At 43.2% G+C, this 24,855-nt stretch overlaps 1 protein-coding gene across 2 annotated transcripts in view; it reads left to right on the top strand.

Moving 5' to 3' along the window:
- Positions 1-24,855, top strand: part of cntn2 (contactin 2) — an 83,602-nt gene that overhangs the window by 34,969 nt on the left and 23,778 nt on the right. For both annotated transcript variants that reach the window (XM_085405414.1, XM_085405413.1), the window contains exons 3-13: positions 5,595-5,736; positions 10,684-10,856; positions 11,050-11,145; positions 11,489-11,701; positions 12,095-12,197; positions 12,404-12,585; positions 12,700-12,836; positions 15,114-15,243; positions 17,195-17,345; positions 20,518-20,645; positions 22,204-22,379. In XM_085405414.1, coding sequence (XP_085261540.1) covers positions 5,595-5,736; positions 10,684-10,856; positions 11,050-11,145; positions 11,489-11,701; positions 12,095-12,197; positions 12,404-12,585; positions 12,700-12,836; positions 15,114-15,243; positions 17,195-17,345; positions 20,518-20,645; positions 22,204-22,379 — 1,631 coding nt within the window. The remainder of the gene's footprint in view (positions 1-5,594; positions 5,737-10,683; positions 10,857-11,049; positions 11,146-11,488; positions 11,702-12,094; positions 12,198-12,403; positions 12,586-12,699; positions 12,837-15,113; positions 15,244-17,194; positions 17,346-20,517; positions 20,646-22,203; positions 22,380-24,855) is intronic.

The following is a 24,855-nucleotide window of genomic DNA, read 5'->3' as shown; positions in this document are numbered from 1 at the left end:
TTGAGGGTCCTGCGCAGTATCTTAGCTGTGCTGGATTGTCTCTGGGGCATCTTTACACAGCCTGCACCTGGGGTCTTGCCTGGTGTGATAGACCCCAGCCTCAATGGATCTTGTGCTTAGTGCTTGTTCCTGTGCTGCCATGATTAGTGCCTCTGTGCTGTCTTTCAGTCCAGCTTTGTCCAGCCACTGGTAGGATTTCTGGATATCAGCCACCTCCTCTATCTGCCGGTGGTACATACCGTGCAGGGGCCTGTCCTTCCATGATGGTTCCTCGTCTCCCTCCTCTTTCTTGGGTTTCTGCTGCCTGAGGTATTCACTGAGCACGCTTTCAGTTGGGGCCATCTTCGTGATGTATTCTTGGATGTTCGTTGTCTCATCCTGGACTGTGGTGCTGACACTCACCAGTCCCCGGCCTCCTTCCTTCCACTTAGCGTACAGCCTCAGGGTGCTGGACTTGGGGTGAAACCCTCCATGCATGGTAAGGAGCTTTCTTGTCTTGATGTCAGTGGCTTCTATCTCCTCGTTTGGAATCGATGTCTCGTTCACTCTTGGCATACAGCTTGATGTCATCCATGTACAGGAGGTGGCTGACAACTGCTCCGTTCCGTAGTCGGTATCCGTAGCCTGTCTTGTCAATTATCTCACTGAGGGGGTTCAGGCCTATGCAGAACAGCAGTGGGGACAGAGCATCTCCTTGGTAGATCCCGCACTTGATGGTGACTTGTGCTATGGGCTTGAGGTTGGCCTCCAGTGTTGTCCGCCACATCCCCATTGAGTTCCTGATGAAGGCTCTTAGGGTCCCATTGATCTTGTACAATTCTAGGCATTCCAGTATCCAGCTGTGGGGCATTGAGTCATAGGCCTTCTTGTAATCAATCCAGGCAGTGCACAGGTTGGTCAGTCTGGTCCTGCAGTCTCGGCTGACTGTTCTGTCTACCAGTAGCTGTTGTTTTGCGCCTCTGGTATTCTTGCCCATCCCTTTCTGTGCCCCGCTCATGTATTGACCCATGTGCCTGTTCATCTTAGCCGCTATGATACCTGACAGGAGCTTCCACGTGGTGCTGAGGCAGGTTATTGGTCGGTAGTTGGAGGGGACCGGTCCCTTCTGGGGGTCCTTGAGGATCAGGACTGTCCGGCCTTCGGTTAGCCATTCCGGGTGTCTCTCGTCAACTGGCAGCTGGTTCATTTGTGCTGCCAGGCGCTCGTGGAGTGCAGTCAGCTTCTTTAGCCAGCAGGCGTGAACCATATCAGGGCCTGGTGCTGTCCAACTCTTCACACTGGAGACCCTTTCTGGGATATCTGCCACTGTGATGGTTACTGGACCCTGTTCAGGGAGGTCGCTGTGGTCTGCCCTCAGGTCCACTAGCCACTGAGCATTGCCGTTATGGGTTGCGGCCTTCTCCCATATGCTCTTCCAGTATTGTTCTGCCTCCAGCCTTGGTTGTGCTGTTCTCATATTGTTCCCCTGCCACTGAGAGTACACCTTGGCTGGTTCCATGGAGAACAGCTGGTTTATTCTCTTGCCTTCTATCTCTCTGGTGTACCTCCGCAAGTGGTTGGCCAAGGCTGTGAGTCGTTGCTTGGCAGTTTCCAAGGCCTCAGGTGTGGACAGCTTCCAGTACTTCCTAGGCACCTTCGTCATCGCGCCTTTCTGCAACTCCGATCGATAGTTGGCTAACCTCCCTCCGTGCTACCTTGATCTTAGCCTCTAGCCTCCTTCTCCATGGAGGGTACTGCCCCTTGTGGCTGTTCAACTTGTAGCCCAGCATCTCACTGATCACTGCTGCTATATATATATATAAATATTAGGGGTGCAACGATATTCGTATCGATATTGAACCGTTCGATACAGTGCTTTCGGTTCGGTACGCATATGTATCGAACAATACAAAATTTTTAATTTATTTTATCAACTTTTCTTCTGACGATGCTGTCTGTGTTGAGCGCTCAGTGGATCTGCACTCGACAGTGCAACCTAAGCGGAGCAGTCGAGTGCAGATTCACTGAGCGCAGGGCAAGCTAGCGAGACAGAAGTTAAGCTCTCCTTGCAACATGGCAAATTGAACCTCCCCCACCCTCATTCAGATCTGGCGTTTGGAACTATTTTGGTCTTCATGTGACGTATGACCCTGAAGGTAAGCGCGTCATGGACTAAAGTAAAACAGTATGTTGGATGTGCCACGCAATGCTCAATTACATGGGTGGGAGCTAGTGTGTTAGCGCAGTTAGCTCGTTAACGTGTTGGCCGTCCAGCCCCATGCACGGGGTGATCCGCGGTAGCTCGTTAACGGAGATTTGCCGTGTTGTGGCGTTAACGTCATTTCAACGAGATTTACGCTGACAGCACTAGTGGGAACACAACGAATATGACTGCACATTTACGCTGACATCATCCTAGTGCAAAGACAAGTGGAAGCAGACAAAAACAACAAGCACGCATGCTACAAACTTTACCCGAGTCATTTAGACAGCCGTTAGCACATGATTCTCCTTATGGGGACCTGATATGTTTAATATGCTGCTGAGAATATAGCCCAGAAGAAGCGTATAGTATAGCTTTTATTTTGGAAAGAGACATTTCTGTGTGTGTGTGTGTGTGTGTGTGTGTGTGTGTGTGTGTGTGTGTGTGTGTGTGTATATATATATATATAGCTGGATAGCGTAGTGGTTAGATTCCTGCCTGGGGCGATAGGAGAAGGATCGTTGAGTGCGAGAGGAACTGACCTGAAAAATAGGATAATGGCCAAGCTTGAAACTTGGATCCCCCGTAGCCGGTTACCGAGATTACGTGAAGTACCCTCAGAAGGTCTGCTAGATGATGTTAATGCAGCACTACGGACAATACCTACAACCACGATTACCGACACTAACAAGCTGATCTACAATACGGTCAGTGATCAGTGAGATGCTTGGCTACAAGTTGAACAGCCACAATGGGCAGTACCCTCCATGGAGAAAGAGGCTAGAGGGCAAGCTCAAAGTAGCATGGAGGGAGGTTAGCCAACTAACGGAGTTGCAGAAAGGTGCGACAAAGAAGGTGCATAAGAAATACAGCAAGCTGTCCATACCTGAGGCCTTGGAAACTGCCAAGCAAAGACTCACAGCCTTGGCCAGCCGCTTGAGGAGGTACACCAGAGAGATAGAAGCCCGGAGAATAAACCAGCTGTTCTCCACAGAACCAGCAAAGGTGTACTCTCAGTGGCAAGGGAACAATAATAAGAGAACAGCACCACCAAGGCTGGAGACGGAGCAATACTGGAAGAGCATATGGGAGAAGGACGCAACCCATAACGGCAATGCTCAGTGGCTAGTGGATCTGAGGGCAGACCACAGCGACCTCCCTGAACAGGGTCCAGTAACCATCACAGTGGCAGATATCCAAGAAAGGGTCTCCAGTATGAAGAGTTGGACAGCACCAGGGCCCGACATGGTTCACGCCTACTGGCTGAAGAAGCTGACTGCACTCCACGAGCGTCTGGCAGCACAAATGAACCAGCTGCCAGTTAACGAGAGACACCCGGAATGGCTAACGGTCCTGATCCTCAAGGACCCCAAGAAGGGACCGGTCCCCTCCAACTACCGACCAATAACCTGCCTCAGTACTACATGGAAGCTCCTGTCAGGCATCATATCGGCTAAGATGAACAGGCACATGGGTCAATACATGAGTGGGACACAGAAAGGAATTGGCAAGAATACCAGAGGCGCAAAACACCAGCTACTGGTAGACAGAACAGTCAGCCGAGACTGCAAGACCAGACTGACCAACCTGTGCACTGCCTGGATTGATTACAAGAAGGCCTATGACTCAATGCCCCACAGCTGGATACTGGAATGCCTAGAACTATATAAGATCAACAGGAACCTGAGAGCCTTCATCAGGAACTCAATGGGGATGTGGCGGACAACACTGGAGGCCAACCTCAAGCCCATAGCACAAGTCACCATCAAGTGCGGGATCTACCAAGGAGATGCTCTGTCCCCACTGCTGTTCTGCATAGGCCTGAACCCCCTCAGTGAGATAATTGACAAGACAGGCTACGGATACCGACTACGGAACGGAGCAGTTGTCAGCCAGCTCCTGTACATGGATGACATCAAGCTGTATACCAAGAGTGAACGAGACATCGATTCACTGATCCACACTACCAGGCTATACAGCAATGACATTGGAATGTCGTTCGGACTGGAGAAGTGTAGTCGGATGGTAACAAAGAGAGGGAAGGTAGTCAGAACTGAGGGGATTGAACTACCAGAAGGCAACATTGCAGACATAGAGGACAGTTACAAGTACCTGGGGATCCCGCAGGCGAATGGGAACCATGAAGAGGCCGCTAGAAAGGCTGCAACCACCAAGTACCTGCAGAGGGTCAGGCAAGTCCTGAGGAGTCAGCTGAATGGTAAGAACAAGATCCGGGCCATCAACACGTACGCCCTGCCCGTGATCAGGTACCCTGCTGGGGTAATAGGCTGGCCAAAGGAGGAGATAGAAGCCACTGACATAAAGACAAGAAAGCTCCTTACCATGCATGGAGGGTTTCACCCCAAGTCCAGCACCCTGAGGCTGTACGCTAAGCGGAAGGAAGGGGGCCGGGGACTGGTGAGTGTCAGCACCACAGTCCAGGATGAGACAAGGAACATCCAAGAATACATTGGGAAGATGGCCCCAACTGACCGAGTGCTCAGTGAATACCTCAGGCAGCAGAAACCCAAGAAAGAGGAGGGAGACGAGGAACCATCATGGAAGGACAGGCCCCTGCACGGTATGTACCACCGGCAGATAGAGGAGGTGGCTGATATCCAGAAATCCTACCAGTGGCTGGACAAAGCTGGACTGAAAGACAGCACAGAGGCACTAATCATGGCAGCACAAGAACAAGCTCTGAGTACAAGATCCATAGAGGCTGGGGTCTATCACACCAGGCAAGACCCCAGGTGCAGGCTGTGTAAAGATGCCCCAGAGACAATCCAGCACATAACAGCAGGGTGCAAGATGCTAGCAGGCAAGGCATACATGGAATGCCATAACCAATGTTCCTGCATAGTGTACAGGAACATCTGTGCCGAGTATAACCTGGAAGTCCCGAGGTCAAAATGGGAGATGCCCCCAAGGGTGGTGGAGAATGACCGAGCTAAGATCCTGTGGGACTTCCAGATACAGACGGACAAAATGGTGGTGGCTAACCAACCGGACATAGTGGTGGTAGACAAACAGAAGAAGACGGCCGTAGTGATCGATGTAGCGGTTCCGAATGACAGCAATATCAGGAAGAAGGAACACGAGAAGCTGGAGAAATACCAAGGGCTCAGAGAAGAGCTCGAGAGGATGTGGAGGGTGAAGGTAATGGTGGTCCCCGTGGTAATCGGAGCACTAGGTGCGGTGACTCCCAAGCTAGGCGAGTGGCTCCAGCAGATCCCGGGAATAACATCGGAGATCTCTGTCCAGAAGAGCGCAGTCCTGGGAACAGCTAAGATACTGCGCAGGACCCTCAAGCTCCCAGGCCTCTGGTAGAGGACCCGAGCTTGAAGGGTAAACCACCCGCAGGGGCGTGCTGGGTGTTTTTATAATGTTATCATTGTTATTTTGGTTCCAGGTGGAGATGTGTGTGTGGCAGGTCATGACAGCGGGCCAGTGTTTGAAGAACAGCCGAGCAGTTTAATTTACCCTGAAGGCCTGACTGAAGGCAAAGTGACCCTGAGCTGTCAGGCCAGAGCAAATCCAGCTGCTGCTTATAGGTGAGTCTTACACACTCATTCCCTGTGGAGCCCACATTTTATAAAATGAGTTGGTCTTCTAAGTTTGTTTTAGGGTACTTACTTTGATTCCTATATTAAATTGCTGTCTTATTTTGGTTTAGAATGGGGCGAATAATCTTTTGATCCCCTGGTGAATTTGTACAGTGGGGAAAATAAGTACTGAACACGTCACCAATTTTCTAAGTAAATATATTTCTAAAAGTGCTTTTGATATGAAATTCTCATCAGATATCAGTAACAACACATCCAGTTCACACGTGTAAAGAAATCAAGCCACAGATGTCCATGCAGTGCCTTGTGACCTCCAAACATGGTTCATATTATTGCATTCAAAAACTTGATCTTGAAGTTTTGGTCTCATCTAACCAGACTCTAGTCAACCAACATTTCACAGGCTTGTCTAAATGTTGTTCAGCAAACTTTAAACACACTTCAACATGCTTTTTCTTTCAGCAATGTTGTCTGGAGTGGTGAGTGTGCATATGGCACTTAAGTGCATTACTTATTGTTTTCTTTGAAACCGTTGTACCTGCTGATTCCTGGAGCTCTCCACAGGTTGTCTTTGGCTCTGGGACAACCCTTGTAAAAATTCTTTTCACTCTTCTTTTTGCAGGGGGCACCTGGTCATGGCCAGTTTATGTCAAAATGATGTTCTTTCCACTTGTGGACTAACCACTGCATCAGTATGTTTTGCAACAATTAGGTTGCAAAGACCTTGTGAGAGCTCATTGGTTTTACCCATCACAAGCTGTTTATCGGGTGCATTGGTAATGAGACACTTTTTTATAGGCCTTCAGTTTGGACTGAACTGTACTTCACCCACATTTGATGCAAAAGAGCTCACTGCTTTGGACCAGTAGGTTCGGCTACGTACAGGAGAGGCAAACTGAATGAGACTCAGGCAACTGTGAGTTTAGAAAACCGCTGGCTTGTGTATTTTTACTCATTCAGAAAATAAAAGAATGAAAATTAATAACAAACATACTTTTCAAATGAAAGTATCCCTTTTTGGTACCAGTATTTTCCTTCAGTGACCCTGTGGTACAATCACAGTAATCACTTAAAAAAAACCTTACCTGGGTGCACCCTTCTAAGTGTATAATCAGGGTTCAAGTTCAAGATAAACCACAATCTCAATTACCAAAATCCAAATAGCAACGTTCATCAGCAACTTCACAGACTTTGTTAGCTGATTGCAACAACCATTGAGTTGGAAAAATAGATCCAACGGCCCACACCCACTTCTCTTCCTGTTCATGGGATGTATAGAGTCCGTAAAAAGTCCTTAAAATAAACCGTCCATAAGTCCAGGGGGTTTGTGTGAAGAAAGGGAACAGTAATATCAAAGTGGCGTGGTGTGTTTTTTTGTTGCAGCTGGCCTACCACACTCTGCTGTGCAGCACAGAACAAAGTCAATTGGTCCGTCAACGGGGTTGGCTCGCCATCGATTACAGGATCCGTTGCAATGCATCGATAGGAAGGACACAAAGGAAAAAATCTGACCTGTCCACGACAGTGTCATAGGACATTAAGTTCCCATATAATCACAGATCACAACTTGCTATCACTTAAGATGTACTATTTGTAACGTTACCCATGTTACAAATTGAAAATAAACACACAATCTGTGCAACAGTTTCAAAAGCTTTTTTTTTCAATAAGTAAAATAAAGTTTTTCGCAAAACATTGTAAACAATTTCCTAATAAATACTAGAAAATTTTGCTTACAATGAACTCATGAAAAGTGCAGATAAACAATAAACAATTAAAATGCTCACCGATCTCAAAAAAGAATGGCGCAGGAGCGCGAGATGGCGCAGGAACGATGAAATGGCGTTGTCTAATTCTCGACCTTCCCCGACCTAACAATGTAAAAGGAACCAAACTAGTTACTCGTCTTACCAATACACATGCAATAAAACAATTTTTCATAAGCAGCAAGTGCTAACTCTTCCGTTTATATCACTTTTCCCCGTACCTCGTTTCAGTTAATCTCCGTCTCTTTTTCCTCGCTAGCGTGCTCATGGGGTATTCGTGAGAGAGGAGGACAAACCTGCGCTCTCTCAGCCGTAGATGGCGTGCGGGGCACTGCACCACGTCGCAGCAGCTCATTGGCTAAGAGCAACCCACGTTTACTTCAGAACTCTTAACTCTTTCACTGCTGAACCTGTGGCTCATTCACTATAAACCGAGTGTGACTGCTAAGATTGATAGTCTTTTTTTATGTTTTGGTACATTTTATCCAAGCCATACTTAAATATGGGTTACACAGGTGTCAGCATTGACTGATCATGCTGAATCTGTGATTTGAAATGTGTTCCTCATTGGATTCATCCTACCGTGCAAATAGACTTGGACACAGTAGCCGATCTCTTACAGAACCTATGATATCTTTGGGTGGATCAGCCCGCTGAGGCCAGACTCAGACTCTGAATTTCAGTTATTAGTTTTAATACTTTTAATATGTTTTCAGGTGTTAAGTCCTCATTCTGACTCTAATATTTACATTTTCTCCAAGATCCAGTCGTTAGACACATTGTTGTGTTTCTGTCCTTTTATATTGATAACTGAGCGACTGGAAAATCACAGAATAGCCAACTAATGTAAACCAAGTGGGTGAGAACACCACTTGTCTATATTCTTAGTTAACATTCTTGTTTTGATTTAGCCATATCTCATATGTATTCTGTAATATCAAACATTAGTGGTGGCCCGCTTGAAGCTGACGCTGTGTGTGTCAAAAAGAAGCACTGTGTGGAGACTTGATTTGTTTGGCCAGAGTCACGTGATCAGTGACGTCCGAAGCTTCATTTAGAACCTAACTGCTTCGGTGGTTTATAGGGAAGTGAATCATTCGCGGGATTCATGGAGTGTTTTGATGGTGAGAGACAGCAAACCACTGATTATTGTATTGAGAGATTTGGAGCCAGCGAGGAAGCGAGGAGGTTCTGTCGCGTGGGAGTATTTAGAGTTGATTTTGGTCAGTTTTGGTTGGGTTTTCCAGCTTTGTGTTCTTGTTGTTTGTTTTTGTTTAGTGCGTGTTTATTTTTTCTGAAAACGTGAAACGTTATTTAATATCATTAAATAACTTTAGAAACACATCCATTTGACTCTTTTTATTTAATGTAATAAAATATATTTTATTTTAAAAATAATCTCAAAATGTTTTCTGGCTGATAGTCTGTGGGACCCAGGAAGACCGTACACCTGCATTTCTACAGTTTCTGTGTGAGAGGATTTTCTTCAAAGGAGAAATCATCTCAGCCATCGCACGAAGGAACAAATTCTCTTTTTAAATAAAAATTTAAAAGGGTTTCCTTAAATGGATCATGTCTTTAATTTGCAAGTACATATGCATGATCTCTTTCCAGTTCACAATCAATCTACCCCCAGGTCAAAAATATGTGTAAGAAAATTGGCCTAATATAATATTATTTATAAACATACCTGTCCAGCTGTCCAGCGATTAGTGCATGGAGGCAGGACCTCACAGCAGAAGCATACTCAATAATGTGTTGTACATTATTATATGTATTTTTCACTTATTGTATTTGCCAACATCAAGAAGTCAGAAGTAAAGAAAGACCACATCATGGTGCATGTTTGAACAAGGGAACTTTATTGATCACAATAATTTATTAAATAAATAAACAAACAAAAACATGTTCAAAGCAGCACAGCGGTGGCCCAGTGTCAAACAGAACTCCACTCTGCAGCGTGAGCAGTCATAATGAAGCAGTTGGTTTTATTTTGTGGATTCAAGCTGCTCTTCATATCTTTGGCCACCAGATGTCAACCAGAGAGGACTGTGTTGAAAAGCTTCGAGTAATGAAAACGTGCTTCAATACTTCAGAAAGCTTCATTTGGCCGAGTTTGGTTATGTTTTCCACTTTTACAGATTATATCATGTAAAATCTTGGTTTAAATCGATTCTGACAGGTTTGTTAAGTTAACATGTTTTTTTTTTCATTTCAACTGTTAATTGGTTTAGTTTGAACTCACCTTACCTACCAGTGTGCCAGGAACAAAAGCAGGAAATGTAGTTTTACTGTATTTATAGCTTCCTGGTTAATCTGAGGTCACAGGAAGACACCAGGTGAAGAAGCAGGAGAACCTTTGTAATTTAATAAAACTGATTTTAGACTGTGTTTATAGAGAAATAGATTTGTTGTAATACGTATGGTGTCTGAGTCCAGAAATGTTTGTCTTACCTATCTAATGGAGTAGTCCAGGGTGAGATTGTTTAAGTGGACCATTTAAGCAGAAAAGAACCAGGTCAGTGTAGCTGTTTACATTTTCACCTTCATTTCCATTGAATTAAGTTCAGTTATGTTTATTTGAACTGAGTTAACTATGGAGTTGAGTTTCTTATTAAGTTTTGTAAATATTGTTTGGTCACAAAATGGTGAATAAATCACTCGCTCCACTGGACAGCATCAGTCTCCTGCCCTTCTTTAGCTGCTAAGGTCAAGTCCTTCTGGAAATGTGTCCACTCCTTTATGAGTGAGGACATGGATCGGAGAGTCAGTCAGCAGGATGGGAGGAGTTAGAGAGAAACTTGGGGTTTGTTTGAGAAAAGCTGGCCGTGAGTATGTTAGTATCACAGACCCCAGTGACTGACTCAAAGTTGAAGTGAACTTTTTATCTGCAACAGGAAGCCAGAGTTGCAGCATCTCAGGCTGAACAAACTCAGTTGTTAGCTAAACCTGCCCAGCCATATCTGTGACTGCTCCATGGGCACACAGCTAATCTGTGAGAGCTGGAATTTTTTAACTCAGTGACATCCAAATCAGTTTGGATCTTTAAAGTCAAATGTTTCTTTTTCACTCCATTAAAATGAAACTACCATAAAATTTGAATTATTTTTTTTATACTGCAGGATAAAAAAAAGCCTGAATCAAATGATTATTTCCATTTATCATGCAGGTGGCTTGTGAATGGGACTGCGGTTCCATTGAATTTGGACCGATACTCCCTGGTGGCTGGTACCCTGGTGATAAGCAGCCCCGACCCCATCCGGGATACAGGCTCTTACCAGTGTCTAGCTATCAACCGCTGTGGCACCATCATTAGCAGAGCAGCCAACCTCAAGTTTGGTTGTAAGTAATAAAGACCTTTCAGTCATTTTACTTGTTTGAGCTGCCGGCTTTAAAAACATGGCAGAAAAGGCACCAGACAAAAACACGAGTTTACATTCTTTGTCTGCTTCTGGATCAGAGCTCGCTGGTTTTAGGACTTTTCTCTGTTTTTTTCAGCATTTATTACTTATTTGTCTGCATTTGCTTGTTCCAGACCTCCATGACTTCCCTCCAGATGGCAGAAGTCCTCAAACAATAATTGAAGGTCAAGGAACGTTCTTGGCCTGCCAACCTCCTCCACATTACCCAGGTACCTCTCTGTTTCATTGTTCTTGAAAATGATAATTTATTATATATATTGTCAGAGAGCCACAGAATAGTCCTGTGTGTGGCTGGAACATTAGTTTTTTCTTTTGCATCATTTTCCTTGACTAAGAAAAAAAGAGTCGTGCTGCAGCTAGCCACTTCACCACTAGTGCCCAGGGCCAGAAGGTGATTAACAGGTCAGAGGGGCAGAATATGACAGTAAATATGAAATGAAATCTCTCACTGATACATTGTGACTGTCATGATTGTGACTTTTTACAGTGAAATCTAAGCGCTGACAGAATGAAACGACTAAAGTGACTGACGGCGATTCTTTTCTTCTCTAGCGCTGTCTTACCGCTGGTTTCTCAACGAGTTTCCCAACTTCATCAGGAAGGATGATGGGCGCTGGTTTGTGTCACAGGTCACGGGGAATCTGTACCTGGCCAAAGCTGAACCTAATGACACAGCAAACTACTTCTGCTTCACAACGATCAACATGGAAGTTAGCACGAAGAGCACATTCAGCAAGGCCAACCAGCTCACGGTAGTCCCTGATGGTATGAAAGACCTACAGCTGCATCACTCGTCTCTTAGCATCCTAACGTATAGTTGTTCCGCTGTCTGTAGTTGAGCATCAATGATTCTAAAAACATAGGATAACAGGGTGTTGTTGTTCACTGATAGCCCAGTGCAACGTCCAGTTTTAAGTTGTGGCATTAGCTTGCCTGTTATCAGTTTACTAAAGGCTGAAGCAAAGTCGACTCAGAGACAGCTGCTGACTTTCTCCTTCTCATCAGTAACCCTGCTGGTCAGCCCATGGAATACTGGCCCAAGCCTTCCACTAAGGATCTCATTTAGACTGAAAGGATTTGGATTTTTACACTAAAAAGAGGTTATGGCACAGAATTAAGTGATAATCTAATCTAAGAAGATTTGCTTTTTCATTCCAGCCAATCCCAGGAAGTCAGCTCCAACCATTAAAGTGCGCTTCCTGGCAGATACCTATGCCCTGGCTGGACACACCACCCAGTTAGAGTGCTTTGCTTATGGAAAGTAAGTGTCCATCGCAGAAATTGCTGTGTGATGCTTCTGATGTGTCTTATATTATAGAGTGATGCGGTTCAGCTGTAGTAATACATGTCCAGCCATTTTTACATCCTCATACCTCAAACCTAATTATCACTCTCTGATCGCTGCACTGCATTTTATTGACCTCTTACTTCCATCTCTCAACTCTCGCTTTGCTTTTCATCTTAAAGTCCAGTTCCAAAGGTGCGGTGGAGGAAGGTGGATGGTCTAATGCCATCCAAGGCAGGCCCCACTGTGGAGGGTCCCACCCTGACCCTTCCTGAACTCTCCTTTGACGATGAGGGCATTTATGAGTGTGAAGCCTACAACTCAGAAGGAAGGGACACGTACCAGGGACGCATTAATGTCCAAGGTGACTACAGGTTCTTCATTGTGCAGCAAAGCATGTGTCATTTCATTTTAATGCACTCGTGTTCATTTTATAGCTCATGTGTATTTGTTTTTTCTTGACTTTCTTCTCGTCCAGCTCAACCAGAGTGGTTGCAGGTGATGACCGACTCAGAAGTGGAGATTAGCTCAGATCTTCAGTGGAGTTGTGTGGCTGCTGGAAAACCTCGACCCTCTGTACGCTGGCTACGCAATGGACAGCCACTTAGTACACAGGTAACACAACACACACACACACACACCTGACCATAAAACTTCTGAAGAAGGCATTTGACATGACCATGTGGGTACAGTTATCCTTTGGACTCGATTTTGAAGCAGAGAGATATTTCTTTGATAACAACCTCTCAGCCCATCATGATGGTACTGTGGGCATTCCAGTAGTTCCAGCTGGTGGCAGCCTCAACCCTTGGTGCTTTCTGTGTTGTTCCTTAACCCTTTAAAGCCGGTCAGAGCGGCACGCTCTGTTTTGCGTAACTATTTTTAAATCCCTGTAGAACCGGAACCGCGTGAGCTAGCGCAATAATTTGTTTTGCATATGAAACCGGAGGAGTTGTACTTACATCTGATGCCATCAGCTTGTCCTCGGTCACGGTTTCCTTCCACATATAGCTTTGCAAAAATTGCATAAAAAGCTCTTGCAGGAACAAAAACATAATATTCCAGAAACACGCTTTGCCGATCCGATCAGCTGTTCGTAACACTTCCCACAGTGAAACAGACTTCAGCGCGAACTGTCACATGTCCGCCATTTCCTGCCCGAAACCGGAAGTGACGTCACATTCGTGAAAAATATAGTTTTTTACTTGTAGGCCTTAAAAGCCTCTACTGGTGTTTTTATAAGTCATGGTTGACTTTATGCTTTTCTGAATAGTTGCTGGGATGCTTAGAACTCGAATTGCACTGCTGGAAATAGTTTATTTTGATGCTGTTTTCTTTGCAAATTAGCATCATAGGATTGTTTTTTGTTTTTCCTGCAGTATATAGAAATTGCTGTATCTCCAAAATAAAACTATGAAGACACTCAAAATAAATTTCCTGTGGTGGGAAACTATTTTTGCAACTTTTTTGTATTTAAAGTTTTGAGGGATAAGCCTCTTAAATTTCTCCAAGTAGAAATATATGTAAAAAAAACCAAAAACGATTTTCAATTCTTTTGTAGTTTATTGCACTTTTTTGTAATTAATGTAGTTACTATGGACTTAATGCATACATATTATTAAAATCTGGGCTATAACAGTTGTATTGATGTATAGAAACTTGAAATGCTCCCAAAAATGGCTCCACAGCATGTAAAAATATAAAGTAAGCTCTGGCGGACTTGGTTCTATGGTAGGTCTTACATCCTAACAAATTTCCTCTCATGGGTGGGTGACAGGTTGGATTTTCAATCAGATCAATTTAAATTTTTAGTTTTTATTTATATAGCACATCATCACAACAACAGTTACCTCACCTACAGTACCCTACAATAGGGTAATGTCAGTAACGTAGTGGGGACGGAGCTGGACTCTCTTAGGGTGGTGTCTGAGAGGCGGATGTTGTCCAAGATAAAGACAATACTGGACAACACCTCCCACCCACTCCATGACGTGCTGGCCAGTCACAGGAGCACACTCAGTGGGGGACTGAGATTACCCATGATGCACCACTGAACGACATAGGATATCGCTGCACCACTCCTCCATCTAATAGGCTTTAAACACTGTAATAGTTACACCTTTTTGCACACGCTCTTCTCTTACTCGCTAATGTTGCTCTCAACTTTCTTGATATTTATCTATAACCACCTCTGTCAATCATTGATATTTATTATTGAGTGATTTGTATATATTGTGCTATTTCTTAAATTTGTAAATCTGTAACATATTGTATTGTTAAATAGTTTGTTGTCTGTTTTTGTTACTGTACAGGAGCAACTGTAACCCACATTATTTCCTTAGGGATTAATAAAGAATTCTGATTCTGAGTACAACAGCAAATCAGAATAACTTGTATTTATGTCCAATTTCTAGAACTGACCTCAAAATCTGCAGTTGTTCAGAAATGGCTTCATTAACCTTCTGGAATAGTATTCTGAAGTTCCAAGACCTTAGAGATATTGTAAATCTGAAAACTCCTTAAAATGGGGCATGGGGTTTATGGAGAGGGCTATGAGCACATTGTGGCATAACTTTCATAAGTTCCTTATTTATTAGGGACTTCGTCTTGATCCCAACCATGGATACTGCCTCTTAAAAGCAGTGAAAAAAGGAGCCAAAGCATAATCAGACAAATAAGGAAAGCTGTGCTTCAGTTAATGATTCGACGTAAGAACACCTGCGTGTATGAATATGGCTTTTGTCCTTTAATAGTTTAATTGTCACTTTAGTTATTTCTGCAAACAGTGAGCTGAATAATGCAGTACTGTACAGCATGCTTTGTTACACATGTCACAGATCGGTTTGTGCTTTCTGTAACTTTATCTCTTCTTTACCTTCTTCGGACCTCAAGGATCGTGTGGAGGTGAATGGAGTTCATCTTAGAATCATCAACCTTGCTCTGGAGGATTCTGGCATGTACCAGTGTGTGGCTGAAAACAAGCATGGCACCATCTACTCGACTGCTGAGCTCAGGGTCCAAGGTAGATAGAGACTTTTCATTCTCGAGCCAAGTAGTTTTTATTGTCAACCCAACAATATACACTCAAGTATACAGTCGGGTGAAATATCGTCCTCCTATATCAAAGGTGCAGACTGTACAATGAAAGAAATTCAAATACATACGTACAACTATACAGAAACAAGATAAACTACGAATAAGTACAACAGTATTGTACTTGAATAGAAATAGAGTAAGAATTAGTGATGGGAATTCCAGCTCCGGCTCTTTCGGCTCCCAGCCGGCTCTTCAGGTTGTTTTGTTGCTTTAATTAATTTATTATCAACAACAATATAAAATTATGGACAAAAGTAATTACTAATGTAAAAAAAAGTGGTTTTATTTATATATGTTTATATATAAATATATACGGTGGCCCCTAGAGACAAAACACGTACAAACTCCAAAACACATTTCTAGAGTTAACTGAACTTCCAAAACAGAGCTACCAAGATCACTTAAATTACAGCCAGAGGGGCCGATGGCGCGATATGGCAGCCTCGCTTCTGTCAGTCTGCCCCAGGGCAGCTGTGGCTACAACCGTAGCTGCCTCCACCAGTGTGTGAATGTGAGAGTGAATGAATAGTGGCATTGTAAAGCGCTTTGGGTGCCTTGAAAAGCGCTATATAAATCCAATCCATTATTATTATTATTACACAATTGAAAGCATATGTGTATTGTTTGTGTATTTATACACAAGCACTCACCTGTTACTACCACACACCAAATCGGTCGTTGTCACTTCCTGGCTTGTGTAGCCATTCGGTAACAAAAGCTCCACACTGCCCCCTAGCATCCTGGAGCACTTCTATTGCGTTTTGGAGGTTTCACATGCTTCGGAGTTTGTACGGGCTTTGTCTGTAGGGGCCACCGTAAGTATACTTTTATTTATTTACTCCACATAAAATGCAATAAACAAATTATAAAATACAAAGACCAACTATTTACATTTCAACTTTTAACTATTTAAATTTTCAGCCTTTTCCTTTTAAACTAATTGAAAGTGAAACAACACAAAACACTGCAAACCACAACACAATAAAAATACAAATTATAATATGCAAAACAAAAGGAAGATGCACAGAGGACAGTGAGAGGAAAGTGTTATGTAGTCCAAAGAAGTGTGTGTGGAGAAGAGAGTCCAGTGTGGAGGGGGGCAGCATGGAGCTGGACTGCTTGGGGGGAAAAGCTATTGCACAATCTCGCCAACCTGCTCCTGATGCTGCAGAGTCGTCTTCTGGATGGGGGAGAAGTAAAAAGTTGGAGGGGGTGGTGATGCGGGTCAGCCATGATGGTAGTGGCTTTATGAATGCAGCATGAGGTATAAATGTCCAGTAGGCTGGGTAGAGAGCTGCCAACGATGTGCTCCACACAATCCTCTGGAGGGGTCGAACACAGTTCCTGTGCTCAGTGTGATGGATCTTGTATGTCCAACCTGAGATCCATTGATCGGTTTGTGTGGTATGTGAGCTGTAGTGGGTCCAGTTTGGTCTGATGGTGGTGTTTTTAAAGCACTGTGGCACAACAGCTTGGCTCAGGGAGATGTTGAAAATGTCCGCTGGTTGGCACAGGCTCTGAGCACACGTCCAGGTATATTGTCTGGTCCAGTAACTTTTTGTGGGTTGACCCCAGCGAGAGTCCTTCTCACTGACTGTCACTGTCTCAGCATTCTCACTTATGTCTATGTGATAGACACAGATACCTGTTTCTTTAGTTACTGGCCCATAAATAGGACTCTTGTTACTTCAATCTATTCTACTTTTACCTGTAAAAAGGTGTATTGATAATTCCTAAAGACAACATAATAAAAGCATGCCATTACGTGTAAAAAAACGTATTAATTTTTCGTTGGATTAAAACAAACAGGAGATACAATTGACAGCAATGCACCACTCTCTTTTGTTCCCCTATCCTTGTGTGTCTCTTCCTTTCAGTTCAGGCTCCAGACTTCCGGTTGAATCCAGTAAGGAAGCTTATTCCAGCAGCTAGAGGGGGACAGGTGATGATTGATTGTCGCCCTCGAGCTGCCCCGAAGCCCAGTCTGTTCTGGAGTCGTGGAACAGAGTTGCTCACCAACAGCAGCAGGTATTTCCCTAGCTAAGCCAGTGTTACAGTTCATACTACAGTGTAAACAGCATGTATGGTCAACTACCATGGTCAGTAAAGTCGATCCTAGCACTGATTGTTTTGTGCACCCTCATGTAGCATCTCAGGCCAAAGTGTGATGCACACAGATGGCTGCAAAAGAACATTGGCTGCTTGGTCTTTCATTTTTGTAAGCTTCTATTCCATGAATAGTACAAGAACAACTGAAAGCAGTCTCACAGCTAGCTGAGGCCTGTTCCCATGCTATTCTATGATAAATGACACAGATAAAATATCTGTTGTTCCAAGCACTGAACTCATTGATTTGTATATTATTATTTTTAATGGAACTTTCAACACGAGGTCCAGAGAGATGTTGTTGCAAGTAAAGGAGTCTATCATACCAGTCAGAGTAGCCAAGTATATATAACCTATACTTAAAAAACAATATATAGACAGAGACAGTTTTGTTAATTTTAAGTTTTTGGAGATGGTAGACAATATACAAAATTGGCTGTAATAACATAACAATTAATATAGTACCTTTGTTAAATACCTTGAATTTAAATTTAAAGTGTGCACTTACCGTATTTTCTGCAATATAAGGATTATATATATATATAAAATCCTTTAATTTTCTCAAAGATCGACAGCGCACCTTATGTATGAATTCTGGTTGTGCTTACTGACCTCAAACTGATTTTATGTGCTACACGGCGCTCAAAAATCTGTCAAAAATGTTTTAGTATGACTTTGCTAAGCTTCGAAGCCGCACCGCTTGATGGATTGTTGGAGCATTACAGCTACTGTAGTCAGGAGCCTCGCGGAGTGATCTGGGTCCCAGATTCTGCCTGCTTCAAGTCCTAAACTCCTTCTTCTTGAGGTCCTAAAGTCAAACGAACACTGAGAGGTAAAAACAGTCTAAATTCTTCCATCTGTAATAAAATCATCAGTGTTGCTGCTTTACCAGGTGTAACTATTAAGTTTAACATGCAGGCATCCATGAAAACAGAATTTATTAAATATAACAGAGTTAGACGTTAGCAGGAAGTTAGCTCGCTAGCTTCCACCTAAACATGTTCTGACTGAGAGATTTCAGAAACATTCAAACGTACAGCTCTGCTATCACTTCCAACATAAATGAAGACAGGAAACTAAACAGCAGTGACGTTTGTAGGGTTACTGAAGTTGGGCTAGCTGGTATATAATGATGTGCTACGTGATCGCTAGCGACACAGCTATGTTAGCATAAACATAAACAGTGAAGCTGGAGGACGAACACTAACACTTTTCCACTTATAAAAGTTAACGTGAAGGTTCCTGATGGTTAGAGACAAATGCAATCGCATGGCAGGATGCTGTAAACGGACCAAACTTCAGTCAGAACAACTGAGATAATCCATCCACTATACGAGGTTAGTCATTAATATACTGCAACAACATGGGAATAGAGCTGCTGTGAGAGAATACAGCATTAATGAATCAATGGTACAGAAGTGGAGGAAGCAAGAAGAATGAGCTGAGTAAAGTTTGATTTATCTGACTGTTTTGTTTGCTTAATGCTCATAATCAGGTGCACCTTATGTATGAAAACAGACCCGTTCATTGACAGTCCACCTTATAATCCGGTGCGCCTTATGGTCCAAAAAGTACGGTAGATTACATATTGATTGTTTGATTTAAAATTCACTTTAGTGGTGTACATTTATACACCTAATGATATATGTAAGTTTGTCATTCTTTCAAAAACTCATCTGCAAATGGTGTGAATTCAAAGTTGTTTGGCTACAATAATAGCAGACAAACTTTAAACCCTAGAGCTTGGAAAGAAACCGACTGGATTCATCCAAGAGGCTTCTTTAAATCTAAAACCAGTCCCAGGGATTGAAGCCCTAGTGGGGGTTGTCCCTTAAGAGTGCTGTTGACCTGTTTTAATCATGTGCCTCATTACATGAGCCAAGGTGTGAAAAAAGGCGTGGGTCATTACCAGGTTGGATGTTCCTGGTGACCAATTTCTTAGTTGACTAAATGAGGAAAAACATTTGAGTCTGAAACTAAGAAATACTAAGAACAATTTAATGGACAATGTCAAAATATAATAACAAAGGCATTTAAAAAAAACGAGTAATCACGTTCCGCTATAATGCTTAACTGTGCAGCACATCGCATCGTGCATTATGATCATTGTTCATAATGAGCATGTTAGCATGTTATACTCTAATTCCCAAAGAATGTACTCCTCATTGGCGAGTACAAAACTAGAACTCAACATCTCAGTGAGGTCAAATATCAGCTCTCTGACGTTTATATGTATTGCACAACAGCACTTGCCAAAAAGCATTCAACTTCAGCATATGGAACAATGTATGTGCCTCCCATGAAGAAGAAAAACACTCAAAATAAACCAATGTTATGTTTGTGCCTGTATACAAACATTGCATTTTGGGGAGAAAATAAATTTGAGCAAAGAAAAGTTTAATTTGAGCGTACGGCAGGGCAGTATGGCCAAAAATATTTATCACGATATATATTTGGAAATTTGCGATAACGATATAACTGACAACATAATTGACGTGAGACAAAATACTTTACAACTCCACAACTTTATTAGTGCAAAAAAAACCATCAATGTATTTTCACTGAAACAAGCAGCTGTTTTCTTCAGTAAAAATATAAAAATGTAACAGTGCAAATGCAAATTCCTCACTAACAAAAGGCATTTCCAGTAGAAACTGGCCGACATATCCTCAGCATAACCATGTATAACATCCACAACACTTAAAAGACTGATAAGTCTCGTACTGACTGTTGCGTTAGGTGACTTAAGTAGGTCACATGGTGGGAGAAGGGCTCACAGTGGTTTCACCTGAAACCTCTGGTGGAAATGACACCTTGGCTCATGTGATGAGGTAAATGATAAATAGTATCGACTAAAGGGTCAACCCCTCTAGAGTTTAAATACCTGGGACTCTTAAACATTTGGTTTTAGCACTGAACACACCTCTTAGGCGAGGAAAGAAATGTCTTCACGAACCTTTAAGAAGTCCAGTCGCTGTCTTTCTTTCTTTCTAAGCTCCGTAGACAACTTGGAATAAGTTAAGTTTTCCATGTACAAACACATACAATGTTTTAGATTAAATTAAGGGTTATATTGTACTGTGTCTTTTCTCAGAATAGCAGTAACTCCAGATGGCATCTTGTGGATTTATAACATCAGCAGAGCAGATGAAGGAAAGTACACCTGCTTTGCTGAAAACTACCTCGGCAAAGCCAACAGCACTGGACACCTGTCTGTGAGAGGTACACAACTCAACAACTCAGCCATAAGTAACAAACAACCTCATGCCACATGTCAGTGAGTTGAAGCCTTTGTTCCTATTGCTAGTCGCTATAATCATCTCAAAGTCGAGATAAGCTTAACTGTGCACTTTGGATTGCTTGTGTTCTCTTCTGACACACGTCCATGAATTAATTATTTCATTGAAATGTAATTATGTTTGAAAACGCATTCTCGTAAATTAATAGAACTGAGTGGTCCTGAACCTTCGACTGTATCAAGCATGAACGAGACAATATATAACATTCAGACTCTGATGAATGCAAAAGGAGGAACTCAGGGTTCACTGTCTTAATCAAACTTAGTTTTGGCATGGAGACTGGAGGAGCCACAGATCAACCCACCAATTCAAAAAAGTGTACGTGAACTGGAGACTGCTGGAACACCAGTGTCCCTGTAATGAAAGGATATGAGTCCTCTAGTCCAGTGGTCCCCAACCTTTTTTGCGCTACGGACCGGTTTATGCCCGACAATATTTTCACGGACCGGCCTTTAAGGTGTCGCGGATAAATACAACAAAATAAAACTAGTACCGGTACCGAAAAAAAGAAGATTTATTCATAACACACGTGAAAAGACCCAGGAAAACCGAGTTAACGATAAAAACGATAACAAAATAACACTGAAAACCGATAAAAACCCTGAAAACCAGACATTTCACACCTGAGCCTCGGTACCGCGGCCCGGTACCAAACGACTCACGGACCGGTACCGGTCCGAGAACCGGGGGTTGGGGACCGCTGCTCTAGTCCCACAGTGGTTGATTGTCTTGTGTTCACTACTGCGGCTCCTCCGAAAAAGAAAGCCTCCAATCAGAATTATTTGACCTGGTGACCTTAAATGCACACCTTAAGGCAGATAGCTGTTAACATGTTTGTTTATCCACCCTGACGAATCACCAGTAAAACACTTCTTCTTTTGATTACTATTTATTAAAGCATTGAATAATTAAAAAGTATCATGTACATGGAACTGGTCTGTTTAGAAAACCACAGGCGTAAAACACTCAGTCTTCCCAAAAGAGAGTGACCCCCTGGCAGAGTTTTACATGTGAACGTGCATCTGTCTATCTAACCGGTTCAATCTGGTGGGGAGAAGCTGCTGGTACCAGTTATCATGTCTACATCTGCCCCACACATTCTTACATTTTCACTGATATTTCTGCAGGTTTCTACATAATTATTCAATCAGTAAAAGATTTTTAATTATATTAATCCCAAATAATAATCAAACCCAACATTACCCCTCCAGATAAGCTGGAGAGGAAATGGTGTCTCATTTATTTAGAAGTTCTTCATTTATCCTGGAAAAAACGAGTTTGTTTGTCGATTTAAAAAACGCCCTCTGTAAGGCCAGGACATGTTGCACCGCTGACTGAAGAAAACAAGAAAGCATTTGAATGGTACACAAGAACATCTATGAATACATTTTCCAAACTGTCAGACTTGTTTATTTTTTATTTTGGTATCTTCAGACATTTGGACAAGGTCTTGCTAATCAGAACTATTTACCCCCTCACAGATGCCACCAAGATCACGCTGGCCCCTTCTAATGCCGACATAAATCAGGGCGAGAATGTGACGCTCCAGTGCCATGCCTCCCATGATGCAGCTATGGATCTTACCTTCACATGGTCTCTCAATGGTGTCCTTTTGGACCTGGAGAACTCTGCTGGGCCTTACCATCGGGTGGAGGGGGTGAGTCCTATAATGTTTGTGCTGAAAAGAAGGTTCTTGCGAAGATACTGCAGCTTGCCTACCAATCGGAAGGATGGTCGATCGATCTCCAGCTCCTCCTGTCTCTGTGTCAAAGTATTCCTGGGCAAAATACTGAAGCATGAGTGTGTATGCTTGGATGTATGTGACCTGTAGTAGAAAGAACTCTGAGTATTTAAATGGAGTGCTATATTAGTACCAGTGCAGGTTTGAAAGCCTGCAGAAAATTCTGATTTGGTAACTTCTATCATTCACTCTTGAGACTGTGATATTTAACTTTTAGCTTCATCAAGGTTTCAAGACACTATCTCTACTTTCAAGATTAGGCTTCAAACTTTCCTTTTTGCTAAAGCATATAGTTAGGGCTGGACCAGGTGACCCTGAATCCTCCCTTAGTTATGCTGCAATAGGTGTAGGCTGCCGGGGATTCCCATGATGCACTGGGTGTTTCTTCTTCACTCACTGTGTGTTAACAGACCTCTCTGCCCTGAATCATATCTGTTATTAACCTCTGTCTCTCTTCCACAGCATGTCTTTATCCCGTCTTCCTTCTCTCACCCCAACCAATCACAGCAGATGGCCCCGCCCCTCCCTGAGCCTGGTTCTGCTGGAGGTTTCTTCCTGTTAAAAGGGAGTTTTTCCTTCCCACTGTCGCCAAAGTGCTGCTCATAGGGGGTCATATGATTGTTGCGTTTTCTCTGTATGTATTATTGTAGGGTCAACCTTACAATACAAAGCACCTTGAGGCAACTGTTGTTGTGACTATATACATAAAATTGAATTGAGTTGAACTTAGACAGCACAGAAAATAGCAGCACAAATTTCAGTTTTGAGTTTTTATTGGTGCTTTAGGCTAACCCTAACCCTGTGCCATGGCGAGTAGCACTGTTACCTCGCAGAATGAAGGTCCTAGGTTCAAATCCGTCATCTGCCTGGAGTTTGCATGTTCTTCCCGTGTTTGTGTAGGTCCTCCTTTTGGTAGCTAGCTTCTTCCCACAGTCTGAAGACATGCCATTAGTAGTTAGGTAATTGGTGAGTCTAAATTTCCCATGAGTGTGAATGGTTGTGTGACAAACTGGTCACCTGTTAGCTACCTGTCCTCAGTGAGGAGAGCTTTAAAAGCAGAGCCAAAGGTGATTAGTAAAATCAGATTGAAACCATTCCAGTGCAGTCCCTCTGATGCCCACTAAGTCCTACAGCCAGGAGATAAGGACACCATAATATATGATATCAAAAGCAGAACCGAGGTCTAAAAGTACTAAAGCAGCAGATTTCCCGGAGTCAGTAATAGTTAAGAGGTCATTTCAGAATTTTAATTGCTGTGATGTGCTTTCCATCTTGATGCATGCTCAGTCATCCATGTTCCAAAGGTTGATTCAGTTCATCAGGGCGTCGCGTTTTCACTCATCAGGTGACGTCTTCAGTCTCAGCTGACTGCAGGTTTCAACCTTATAAACAGGACATTTGCACAGTGACTGAAACCAGCCCACTGAAGGAACAATGGGCTGGGAGGTCAGTTTCACGATCAATCATATGCAGACGGTGAGTAAGGGGGGACATTGATGATGTACTGTAAACCAGTGCATATGGATCAGCTTGACACATCCACAGAAGCACAAACTGGGTGTCACCAGATGTAGCGCCCAGTGAAGCAGAAGAATATCACATCAAGTAAATGCAGTTATCCCAGCTGGGAGGGCACCCAACGAAAGCTCCAGGCCGTCCAGGAGAGAAGGACAACTGCTGCCTAAGACAAAACCCTTAGTGATCCCTTGTAGCCCCTTTTCCAGTCGTTCATACTCAGATTGCTTGGATGAGTGACATTTTTTGAGGGCTAAATCCTCCCCTTGGCAAATTCTGGCTGTCACCATATCACCTGTCCCGAATTCAAGATCCAATTTAGGATAGGCTTTCAATTAGAACCTGCAAGCTTCTATTTCTGTTCATAATGTTCCATGGCCACATTTCAAAGCTCATCACTAAAGAAATATATAGGCAGGAAATGTGTGCCTTTGGTGTTTTCAGCTCCTCTTTTCCACAAATGGACCGCTGACCCGCAGTCCATCCTGTTTCTGTGTTTTCTCTTCTTCTACGTATGGTTTCTGCTTTTCCTGTTCCTAAGGCACTCAAATCTTAAAGTCAGGGTAAGTCAACATAAAGCTGGCATTCAAGATGGTGTTATCAAAGTCTCGTCTGTTTTAAGTCACATTTGTGCTCCTGTTAACAAGTGCTTCATCCTCTGAGCTGCATCAGCCTCCATCTCTTTATGCTATCCATTCACCATCCCGGTCTCCAGAGGCCCTGCAACCTTCTCGCAGGCCCTCCTCTCTCTCTAGCCTTTCTGCACTCTCATACTTGCCTCCCTCCTGATCTATGCCAGCCCTCCAGCCTGGTCTCAGGCTCTCACACTCGCCTCTCTGCTGGCCCGCTTTGGCCTTCCACCTTGAATGCAGGATCT

The sequence above is a fragment of the Rhamphochromis longiceps genome, linkage group LG5, assembly GCF_057381845.1.
Source record: "Rhamphochromis longiceps isolate RC_006_pf linkage group LG5, R_longiceps_female_GT1.1, whole genome shotgun sequence".
NCBI classification, from domain to species: Eukaryota; Metazoa; Chordata; class Actinopteri; order Cichliformes; family Cichlidae; genus Rhamphochromis; species Rhamphochromis longiceps.
This window is presented reverse-complemented; position numbering and strand designations above follow the sequence as displayed.